Source organism: Rhinolophus sinicus, linkage group LG11 (assembly GCF_036562045.2).
Source record: "Rhinolophus sinicus isolate RSC01 linkage group LG11, ASM3656204v1, whole genome shotgun sequence".
Lineage (NCBI taxonomy): Eukaryota > Metazoa > Chordata > Mammalia > Chiroptera > Rhinolophidae > Rhinolophus > Rhinolophus sinicus.
The window spans coordinates 65,435,959-65,448,807 of NC_133760.1; the positions used below are offsets into that span (position 1 = coordinate 65,435,959).

The 12,849-nt window shown below is 34.6% G+C and overlaps 1 protein-coding gene across 9 annotated transcripts in view; it reads right to left on the bottom strand.

Moving 5' to 3' along the window:
* Positions 1–12,849, bottom strand: part of MKLN1 (muskelin 1) — a 283,551-nt gene that overhangs the window by 70,195 nt on the left and 200,507 nt on the right. For all 9 annotated transcript variants that reach the window (XM_074315595.1, XM_074315597.1, XM_074315599.1 and 6 more), the window contains 2 exons: positions 3,110–3,187; positions 838–903 (listed from right to left, as the gene is read on the bottom strand). In XM_074315595.1, the coding sequence (XP_074171696.1) occupies positions 838–903; positions 3,110–3,187 (144 nt within the window). The remainder of the gene's footprint in view (positions 1–837; positions 904–3,109; positions 3,188–12,849) is intronic.

Sequence of the window (12,849 nt, forward strand, 5' to 3'; positions counted from 1 at the left end):
TTATAATTTTAGCATTAACCACTAAATATATAGTGGTATTTAAGCTGTCCTAGCCTGTAGAAACCTAAGGAAAATTTGCAACACAAAGTTATACAATAAAATTTAAAAGGCAACAAAGAGTAACTAAAACAAATTATTCATAGGCTTGCAAACAGTGTGTAATAATTAATAGATCCTCCAACACTTAAGCTACTTTGATATTCTCTCCCTTTAAAAATACCAGGGTGCCAAAAAGAATGTATACACATTTTAGGAGATGCTATCTATGCTCAAGCAGTAGTTCACCGTAATCAGAAGTGTCTGGACGCTGATGGTAACCACTTTGAGCCCCTCTTGTAATGGCAGAAGTCAAACGTGACTTGTATGCCTCTGTTATCAGTATACATTGAGTATTACAATTAATACAGTTTTTTTCCTTTCTTAAAATGTGTATACATTTTTTTGGCACCCTCTGTATATCCGCATTCTCTTTTACTGCTGCAATTCGCACTGTATGGTTTTAAAACACAAATGTACTGAAAATCCAGAAATGCATCACAGTTTACTATGAAAATCAAATACATACAAAACGACACAATGCAAAGCTGTAAAAGGCCTCCACACTCCACAGCACGTTTCTTCTAGGTTATCTGATTTCATTTGCGCAGCAGCCCTGTCACATATCACTGCTTAGTTTCGATGATACCTGTGGCTAATGCCTATTCTCTTTATTCCTTGGTTATGACCAATGACATTTAACATTTGTAATGAATGAAAAGAAGTATATTCAAGTTTACGTGATATTTAAAAATGCCTAATTTTTAAAAGAATCTGCTTTCTGCTGTAAGCATTCCTCACCTGTTTGAACATCAATAACCATCTGATGGCCCCCTCTCATTCCTGGTCGGTTATCTTCTCCATCACCTGAAACATAAACAATATTTTATTTTAAAGGAGTAAGAGAACAACCGTAAACCCAGAGTAGCTTTATTCTTAAGTCTGTAATGAGTAGTAAAAATAACACACTTATTATTTCAATATTATTTAAGAATAAGTAAAAAGGTTCAAAAGAAATATGACTTACAGCTATGTTTATAATAATTACCTTGCTCATTTTTCCAATTGCTTTAAGCTGTAAATTGCAACCGGAAGCTATTTTTCAATGTGTTTATGACCAATGCCATAAATCAGCAAAGGCACAGGATATTCCACAAAAACATAAGACCAAAAAATTCTAAACTGGATTGACAAAGCGAAGGTGGCAAACAATTACAGCATTATTAGATATCAGGTCTTCATTCCAGGCATAGTTTATTAGTAGAATAAGCAGTTTTAGAAGTTCATAAAACTAGCTCCTGAAAACTCAGATGTTACCAAGTTTTATATTAATGATAATTGTCTTACTGTGTTAACTTTATGCCGATATTTCAGAAATCAGTTCCCACTTAATGTACCAACTATTTTATTTGAGTACTGACTGAGAAAATGTACGATTTGCTTTCTTTTGATTTCTATTTCCATCACAGAGCTTAATAGGCAGGTTTAAACATAATCAGTGAAACTTTTAAACTTCTATAGGAGAAAACTACTGTTAAACTAGATCTGACCTTACTTTATACAAAATCTTATTCATTTACACAAAGATATAGCTTCATTTCAATGGTTCAATAGGTTACAAGATTCTAATGTCTTACTTCATATAAACCAGAAAACCTAAGGTTTCCTTTATAACTCTAGCATTAATGGAAATACTTTGGCTAATAACTTTCCTTGTATCAGTTTTCTCCTATTTAAACTAGGGAACACCCAACTTTTCACAAATTTCACAGGACTACTAAGAAAAAGACTGAAATGTCGAACAGTTCTTATATATAGAAAACAGGATGCAAAACTGAAGCTTTTCATTACTACTGTATTCAAGAGCCAATCATTCAGAAGTTCTCTGCAAATTCTTTCTTCTTTGTACCACCTAGAAGATTTACATTTTGCAGCTCATTATCATTAATCTTTTATCTTTGTTTGCCTTCTTCCCCCAATCACTCAGTATTGCCACTTGCAAGAGTAGATTAAGAAAACATTAAAACAAATTTCTTATATGTTTGTATTTTATATATTTAAACCATTAGTTTTCAAATACATAATTACAGGCTGTTTGCTACAACATCGGTTTCTTTGAAGAAAATTTCCTCATATATGACTGATAAAATAGGAGAAGGATGTTTGTATGACGCAGAAATTATGGAAGCTCATAGCAATTTTCTCCAGTACATTCACGTTTACTACTATTAGGGGAAAGCTTTCTCACAATTAAAGAGAAGGCCTTAGCAATGAAAGTATGAAGACCATAAGACGACAGCTGAACATCCACAGAACTGCCTTCCTTTAATGCAAGTATTAATATTGGCATTCAAGAACTGCTACACTTTCCACTATCTCAACCATCTAGCAGGGTAGTGAGTGCAGATGAAGTGACAAAAATATCCCCCATTTGGAAAAAATGGATCAATGAAGAAGACTACACCCTGGATCAGACTTCAAGTTTTGATTAAAACACTCTTTATTAGAAGCAAATGCTCTCTAGGGTCTACAGATCAAAGAAGGAAGCACGAACCCCAGGGTCTAAGGCTCCAAACTCATTGTGATGCTCAATATATGTAAATGCTAGTAAAGATTTAACTACACTAGTATTGTTTATTTTTATTAGGATTACTGCACTAGTTTTTATTATTATCTGGTTATAAAATTCCATAGACCTAGAATGGTATGAACCATTTCTACTTTTCTCATTAGTCCTACTAGTTCTAGTGAGCAATTTTGCAGAACTTAAGGTTTTTCGGGAACATGTTTGGCATTATAACATAATAGCCTATGATTTTATAGTGTCTCTATGAAAGCAGTTTATGATGGTATTCTGTATAAAAATTGCACAACCTTTGTTATAAGCAGTAAAACAAAAAGGTTTAAAAGAAAAATTTAATATAATAAACTAACTCTGCCATCTAGTTAAAGAACCTGTATGTTGATTTAAATACTTGCTTTTCATTAATAGCTGTGAAACTTGAGCTACCTTGGGAAAAATGAAACTGCGACACTAAAGCAAAAGCACCCACATCTAGAAGGCAGGGCTTACCTTTGGTGCTTTTGGGAATGATCTGACTCCACCGTGGCTTATATTCCTGTTGACTGATATACTGATTGAATAAGCCATCTGCAAATATCAAAGAATAGGAGAGAATTACACCTTAACCATCTTATACTTTTTATCACAGCAAAAGTGACAAAAATGTACAAGTGTACATTAAGGGAAATTACTAATATGTCATTAATACAATAGCACATGTTCATAAAATATGCCCCTTCAGTTTTCATGCTGCCTCAAATATCAACAGTAAAGTATTAGTTGACACAGCCGCGTAAACAAATTGTTTTAATGGCAGCTCACATTAAACTTACTGTTTTCCCCATTTTTGTCTCTACTACAGAAGAAAACGGGAGCTCCAACAACTTTGGTTTATGCCCTTATATCTTCAGAAAAGACCCAAAACTAATCCTTTCAAGTGAAAATTCCATTTTTATAGTTTTCTTTGAGTACAAAATTACATAGAGATAAAAGTACCAATAATAGTAATGTATGTATTGAATACTTACTAAATGTCAGAATCCATGTTCTCTTACTTACATTATTTAATTCTAAAGACAACCTTATGAGCGAGGCATTATCATCTCCATCTTACAAATGGGGAAATGTGTATTTAAAGTTATGAAGAAACCTAACCAAAATCACGCAGATCTTAAGCAGTGGGGCTGGGACTCACGTTTATACTCTACTTACTCCTGAATTTGTTTCATCAATAAATTCTTAATCTACTTTTGATGGAGCTGTTACACTAGTTATAACGGTCATGGAAATGGAACTTCCCACATACATCCATTCTGTCCCAAATAATTATCAAGCCCTAATCCCATATTCTCCACAAAGATTAGCTTAAGAATGGTATGGAACACAGTACTAGCTAATGAAACATGAGGATCTTCTGGGGGGACTTCTAGGAAGTGTTTCCTTCCTTCTAAGTGGACAGAGAAGAAAAATCTACTTTCATTCCTCTACAAATTTTCCTCTCTGTATGCAATGTACACAACAGCTACAGCCAACTGGTAGAGGTATGAGAATGAAGCCAATTTTATAACGATGACAGAGTAAGTTGGAGAGAAATTAAATCACTGAATCAACCAACCATGAAAACCACCTCTGGACTTATTATGTGACATAATAACATGTCCTCATTTTTTAAACTAGGATTTTCTCTTACACGAGCTCAAATAGATTATAATCTGTAAAGTTACTACCTTTACTATAAATTCTTTCATTTGACTCTGATTTCAATTTGAATAAAGTTTTCCTTTTTGCTTTGTTTAGTCACTGAAAACAAATAGTTTTCCAAAGAATTTATAAGTAAAACTGTTCTCCATGAGTTGTATACTCAACAGATACTGTGTAATATACAGAAATCTCCCTAATCTCTTTATTTTCTGGGTAATTATGAAGCTCAATTTGTAACCACACCCTTCCGCTTTCAAGTCTTTTCAGATGGCTTTAACTAGAAACTTCCACCTATACACTCATCCAGCTTCTCTTTTTTATTGCCTTTGAGACTTTTCAAAATTCTTACAAAGTTCTAAAATTCTTCTCCCCTTTTAAAATTGGCATTCGTAAATTAGCATTTATATTTTAATTATTAAAGTTAAGGGGAACAAGTAGATTATTTTAAGTGAGAGTGTTTCTATGATATAATTTACTCCCCATGAGCTTTCCTGACAATTCTTGCCCCACCCAGCATACTCTGGCCAATGCTGTTCTCCCATTACAAGAGCTGGAAATCCTTCTTTCAGATAAAATGTTGTGGGGCTCCTATTAGTAGTAAAGATGACAGTAAAAATATATACTAATTCTTCATAATGGCTAACTGAAGGGGAAAGAGAAAAAGTATAAGATGGGATATGTAGAAATGAGTAGAAAACTGAGGGAGATAAGGAAACTTGCAGACATGAAAAATACACAGCAAAAATAGAGAAAATTAGAAACGTTATTAAATTTCACATTTTTTAATAGCAACCTATCGCCACATTACCTGTCTCCTATACTAATTAGTTACACAACTTTTGATAAATCAAGTTAAGTTCCTTATCTGTAAAACTGGTATTTAAGAGTAGGATAGGGCCTGAAATCCCTTCCAAATTCAGGCATCCTAGAATTTCACCATTGTTAGAACCAATATATTTACTGGAACTACGTGTGTCTGGATGGTTCCCCTTATGTTCATCCTAGAAATGTCTCTATCGCCTATTTGGGGGAAAATTCTTCTAAGAGCTCCTAAAGTAGTGATCACAGAAACAGTTCTAATCATATGAAAGATCCCATCGCTGATCTTAAGTTATTTTGAACACTGCAGGTAAAATGAAAGTCTCTAATTGCCTTTTTCAACCAATCCTTCTAGCTCCACTCTTAACTAACCTGAAAAGCTTACAGATACTCTACCCATCAAGATCTTTATGTTATTTTTCTTCTATCAAACACAACTGTCCTAATACTGTCAGTAATTTTCCAAAAATGCACTCTCAAACATTTACAATTTTTGTAAAGTAATTTTGTAAATACATAGGCACGGGTGGAAAAAATACAACTCTGTCATGCATCAAAAAGTTAAAAGTGAAGCTATTAGGGAAATGCAAATCAAAACCACAATGAGATATCACCTCACACATGTTTGAATGGCTATTATCAACAAGGCAAGTAACAACAAGTGTTGGAGAGGTTGGGGACAAAACGGAATCCTCACACACTACTAGTGGGAATACAAATTGGTACAGCCACTATGGAAAACAGTATGGAGGTTCCTCAAAAAACTAAGAATAGAATTATCATACGAACCAGCAATCCCCTTTATGGATATCTACCCAAAATATCTGAAAACATTTATCCCAAAAGATGTATGTACCCCCATGTTCATTGCAGTATTATTCATGGTGGCCAAGACATGGAAACGACCAAAGTGTCCTCCGATAGATAACTAGATAAAGAAGATGTGGTATATATATACATATATACAATGGAATATTACACGGCCATAAGAAAAGATGAGGGGCCGGCCCGGTGGCTCAGGCAGTTAGACCTCCATGCTCCTAACTCCAAAGGCTGCCGGTTCGATTCCCACATGGGTCAGTGGGCTCTCAACCACAAGGTTGCTGGTTCAACTCCTCGACTCCCGCAAGGGATGGTGGGCAGCTCCCCCTGCAACTAAGATTGAACACGGCACCTTGAGCTGAGCTGCCTCCCGGAAGGCTCAGTTGGTTGGAGCGCGTCCTCTCAACCACAAGGTTGCTGGTTCGACTCCCGCGGGGGATTGTGAGCTGTGCCCCCTGCAACTAGAAAAACAGCAACTGGACCTGGAGCTGAGCTGCGCCCTCCACAACTAAGACTGAAAGGACAAAAACTTGAAGCTGAACCGCACCCTCCACAACTAAGATTGAAAGGACAACAACTTGACTTGGAAAAGTCCTGGAAGTACACACTGTTCCCCAATAAAGTCCTGTTCCCCTTCCCCAATAAAATCTTTAAAAAATAGAAAAAAAGATGAAATATTGCTAATTGTGACAATATGGATGGATCTTGAGAATATCATGCTAAGTGAAACAAGTCTGCCAGAAAGAGTTGAGAACCATATGATTTCACTCATATATGGGAAATAAAACTGAGAGCAACAGATGAACAAGACAAAGAAACAAAAACTCATAGACACAGACAATAGTTCAGTGGTTACCAGAGGGGAAGAGAGAAAGGGGATGGCAGAAGAGGGAAATAGGGGGTCAAATATATGGTGATGGAAGGAGAACTGACGTTGGGTGATGAACACACAATGTGATACATATATGATGTATTATAGAATTGTACACTTGAACCTATGTAATTTTACTAACCAATATCACCCCAATAAATTTAATTTAAAAACATTTAAATTGTGAAACTGATTTGGCAGGATTAGGGTGATTTTTGATTTGGGGGTTTCTTCTTTGTACTTTTCTGTTTTTCCAATTTTTTACATTGAGCACTGTAATTACCATAACTAAAGTCACAAAATAACTAGATACATGGAACTGTTTCTAAACCTTGGGAGAACTTTTGTTTTTATAACATATTGTTATTACCAATATGATCCATTTTCACATCCTTTGTTATCCCTGAAATGTCCATTCTTCACAGCTCACTAGGCACATCGACATTCCTATAAGCAGTACTTTGTACAATGACATTAGTTTGTTTTTAACAAGGACAAAGAGAGCCAAATACACTCAAAGGATTTACAATCAGGCTTGCAGAAGATATTATTTCCTAAATTTAAAATATTAAGTATTCCAAATGTAAATATTAGAAATTATGATGACCTTACTCTAGGAAAATTAATCTTCTCCTAAATAATGGTAGTTAATGGCATAGCATCAGAGATGCTCAGTGTATAATAAATGCTTAGAAAAGGAAGAAAAGGCAGGGGGTGGGAAACTTTACTAGCCACATGGTTGACAGTTTCTTTGTCATCTTAATGTTACTAAGTTCCTTACATGTAAACAAACTGCTCACAAAAGTCTTACTTCCAATAAAGCTTATTCCATGTACACAATGGCACCCTGACAAGCCACACCATTTCACACAGCGGAGTCAAGCACACATTTTTAAAAATTGTTTTGGGAACTTTTTAATTTGGTTCCCTCTTTCTCTAACAAATTCCTTTTGTCTTCACTGGTCTAAAAGTCACACAATTCTCTTTGATATCTCTTATTCTTCTGTGAAGACTATTACAAAAGCTGAAGAAAATTATTTAGATGTAGCATTATCATAACTTTTTAAAAAGATCTTACCAAAGAATAAAGAATGGACTTTTACTGATACCTACTCTGTGCAAGACACCACAAAGGTTTACTCATTTACTACTGCAAATAAACTTATGCAATAGTCATGATTAACTACTGCAAAGATTAGAAAATCAAGATTCAGAGAAGTTAAATAACATGCCCAAGAAATCTAAAGAAAAGGTATAAAACTCAATTCCAAAGCCCAAACCTTTTCTTTTCAACTCTTTTCATAGACTGCATATGAATACGGACATATAACATAACAGACTAACACAGATATAATAGATCAGTTTTTAAACTACAATCTAAGATAAAACACTATAATAACACACATAACAAAACTCACCTATTCAATAACACATGAAAAAAAGTAAGACTTTGGGAAATAAAACTCACCATACCAGAACATTCTACAACATTAAACAAATCCAACAGAATAAAAGAGGAATAAAACTAAAGTTGTTGAAATATATCATTTATAATTTAAAGCAAAAAATGTAATCCCTCTCTTAAATAAAGACACTGGCTACTATGGCTAAAGTTGACTTTTTATGTTTAGTTTCTTCTCTGGAACACTGGTTTGCTACTACTCCCGATTACTGACTTTCCAAGAAGTATTCCTGCTTGTTGGAAGTGGTTCCATATAAGCAATGGTCAATTTGTGAAGCTAGCTGTTACATCAAAAAACAAAAACAAAAACAAAACAAAACACCTCTTCTTTTGGAGAAATTATGGTTTCACATAAGACACAAAAGCTAGAAATTTATGAATTCCAGTCCTCTCCCATCTCTCTACACTACAACTATCCAACTCTATCATTACCTTCTTACATTTTCATTTTATAATATTAAATTCTTTCACAACTCCAAACAAAAAATATTATATGGACTTAAAAAAAAACTATGTTGCACCTTGCAGAGAAACATGATAAATTAAAAATGACCCTCATTTAATGTACTCTAAATACATATTATTGCCTTTTGCCAGGGTCATCAATAAACAGTCCAGATCAGACATGGAGCAGGTTAGATTTAGTAGCTATTTTCAATAAAATAACATGTTTATGAATCTTCTTTTATACTTTCAAAAAGAAAGTGGTAATACAAATGTTGATTGAGGTTCTGGTAAACAGTAAATTCTGTTTCACATCCATAAGAGACACACGAAAGAAACTTGATTTAATAGAAAAGTTTAAGTTTTAGAAATCAAACAGTCATAAGCTTGAAACCATTTGAGGCAATCAACAAAATTTTACAAACATTAAAGCAGGGTAAAGATTTTTTTTCAAATTACATTGCTTTCAGTACCTTGTCTTAATGTAAAATAACTCCCTTTCTGGATCTAAAAACAAATGAAAAGTTGACACCTCTATGTCCCAAATAATTTTACCAGGTTCCCTGTATTTCTAATTCTTGAAAGGTCTTGCCAATAACTTTTGTTTTAATATACTTACTTGTAGATAGTCTATATGATTCAGGGAAAAAATGTAGGCTCTCTATTGAAACAATGACCTTCTCATCTACAAAAATATGATTCAGGGAAAAAATGTAGGCTCTCTATTGAAACAATGACCTTCTCATCTACAAAAATATGACAACACCCATTACATTGTTTTAAACGTCTCAAAAACCAATTTAAAAACAAGGCACTTAAACATGCTTGTGAACTATCTACATTTAAAAAATTACTTCTACGTTGCAGAGGAAGTCAGGCAGTTGCTAATATTTCTATATGTCTACTTTTGACAAAAATCTAAGCAAGAAAGTCATAAGAGGGTCTGACAAAAGTCAAACTAGAAAAAAGAAATGCATATATCACTTAGGAGAAAGCACAGAGAGATCTAGTTGCTAACAATTTTCAAACTATTTAAAGTCTCAAGGTCCAATACTGCCTCATTTTTATCCTACCATTATGACTATTTTAAGTAAACACATTTCATACAGTCCTAGCTAGGCACAAGCTGTTCTTGTCTCCAATAGTGAATATTATCTTTAAAACTACGTGATTAAAACATGAAACTTAGAAGAAAGCTTCTACTCACATAAAGAAATAATGACCAAATCTCATCTAAGACCACCCCCCCCCCCCACACACAAAAGCATAGATTACGGTACTGCTGCTCATACCCAAACTTCTTTCAAACTGATTTCTCACCAAAACAGAGATTACGTTCAAAAGAAAAATTAAAAATTCACTTATAGGTAAATAACGTGTAGAGCATAAAAGCCTTCTGATAATTCAAGAATAATAATGGCTGGGTAAACCAGATTTTTTTTCTTCTTTTTTTTTTTTAAAGTTTTTTTTTTTTTAAGATTTTATTGGGGAAGGGGAACAGGACTTTATTGGGGAACAATGGTCAAATTGTTGTCCTTTCAATCTTAGTTGTGGAGGGTTCTGTTCAGCTTCAAGTTGTTGTTCTTTCAGTCTTAGTTGTGGAGGGCGCAGCTCAGCTCCAGGTCCAGTTGCCGTTGCTAGTTGCAGAGGGCACAGCCCACCATCCCTTGCGGGAGTTGAACCGGCAACCTTGTGGTTGAGAGGACAAGCTCCAACCAACTGAGCCATCCGGGAGCTCAGCGGCAGCTCAGCTCAAAGTGCCATGTTCAATTTTAGTTGCAGGGGGCACTGCCCACCATCCCTTGCGGGACTCAAGGAATTGAACTGGCAACCTTGTGGTTGGGAGCCCGCGCTCCAACCAACAACTGAGCCATCCGGGAGGCAGCTCAGCTCAAGGTGCCGTGTTCAATCTTAGTTGCAGGGGGCAGAGCCCACCATCCCTTGCGGGACTCGAGGAGTTGAACCGGCAACCTTGTGGTTGAGAGCCCACTGGCCCATGTGGGAATCGAACCGGCAGCCTTCGGAGTTAGGAGCATGGAGCTCTAACTGTCTGAGCTACCGGGCCGGCCCCTAAACCAGATTTTAAAAAATCATTTTAGCAGTTGGTTCAAATTCTGAAGAGAAATATATGAATTATGGCATTTTTAGTGCAATAATAAATAATGGGGAAACTGAGCCAGTAAGTATTTACTAAGGCAGTAAAGCATAGTGGTAAAGAGTATAGATTTAAATCTTAGTTCTGCCACTTACTAGCTATGCTGTCTTAGGAAAACTATTTGATCATTTTCATTTATTAAACGGGGATAACAATAACTTATCCTAGAAGGTAGGCATGAGAATTAAATATATATATATATATATATATATATATATATATATATATATATGGTTCAGAAGATTAAACAGTACATTATAAAGCCCTCAAATATATATTAGTTATGACAACGATAATTATGTGATATTTGGAACTGCACATGGCAGAAAACTAACAATCTTTTATGCACAAAATGAGAAATATGGTACAAAAGCTAACAGGAGTTAAGAAAAGGGGAAACTACTAGGGCACGGGAATAACGTAAGAACTTGTCTTGAAAGAGCTGACCTTGAATAATGAGTTAAAAGTGAACAGTGATGTAAGGGAAAGTAACCAGCGAAGGTAATACAGCATAAACAAAAGCATGAATGGGCAGGAATATGGAAAGAAGCCACGTTTCAAAAGCAGTCTGGCAGTGAGGTAGAGGAAAAAAAGAGATTTTTGCATTCTGAGTTACTGCTGAGAGGAAACAGGATCCTAAGGGAAAAGCAAAAATCTTACTAAACCCTCCTTAGTACAGTTAGGAAAAACGTGTGTCATTCAAAGATTAATAATACTGAAACAAGAAATCAACTTAAGATTTACACAAAGATGTAAAATGGAAAAGGAAGAAAGACATTTTTAAAGTGGCAAATGAATCTGCATCAACAGAAAAATGTAACTGAAAATGGCCAAATACTTTTCCACGAATTATAAAAAAGTGCAGTAAGCAACACTCCCTATAAAACATGAGCACAAATTAGAGATATAAACAGTTGTAGAGATATGAATAGTTGGAAAAGATAGGGTAAGACAACAAGAGGAAATAATACATGAATTGTCAGAGTTGAAGGAAAAGAGGAAGGAAAAAAATGAAAACATCACAGAAATGAAGGTCAAAGTGTAAGGAGAGAAGATCCTACTGATAATATAGTAATGGAAAAGAGATAAAGGATTTAGAGAAGCTTGAAGAATTCAACACAAATGTGCAGTTTAGGATAAATGAGAAAATGAAAGGAATGAAAGATAGACAAAGGCAACATATATTTGAGAGAAAACCAAAATACACAAAAAACCTAACAGTGCAGCCACACTGGAGTTGCCCTGTCAATATTATAAAATAACCTAAAAAAAAGATAAGACATTTAAACAGTCATAGGAAAAAAGATTACACTGAAAGAAGCAATAGTTGAAAATTACAGTTTACTTCTTGATAGCAACAATGAAAACTGGTTAACAGTGGAATGATATCCAAAAATTTATTTGAAGAAAATAACTGTCAACTGAGAATTCTATAACCAGCAAAAACATCCTTCAAGAAAAGAGATGAAATTTCCAAGCAAACAAAACCTGAGAGAGTTAGTCTGCATTAGAAGAAATTCTAAAGGATGCCCTTAAGGCAGAAGGAAGATGTCCTAGCTATAAGATCAGTGATGCAAATACAAAAAAAAAAATAATTAGTAAATATTTCGTTAAAATTAACGAACACTAACTGTATAATGCAAGAATAGTACTATTTTATAGGGTCTCTGAATCAAAATAGCAAAATAAAGGACAAGAGCATATGAGTTGGAAGGTGAGTAGATGAGAAATGAAAAGTCCACTAAGTCCTTGTATGGGGAGAGGGAAAAGACAGTGATGACTTTTGTTAAGTATGTATACTTGTCGTAATTTCTAAACTAATCATAACTAAAATACACAGAGAGTATTACTTCCAAATAAATATAAAGGAAAAAAATAAAAAGATTAGAAAACAAGACAACAATCAAAAAGAAAACAGAAAGAACAGATATGACAAAGTATATATAGAGTAAAATGGAAGGTTTAAACCTACATGT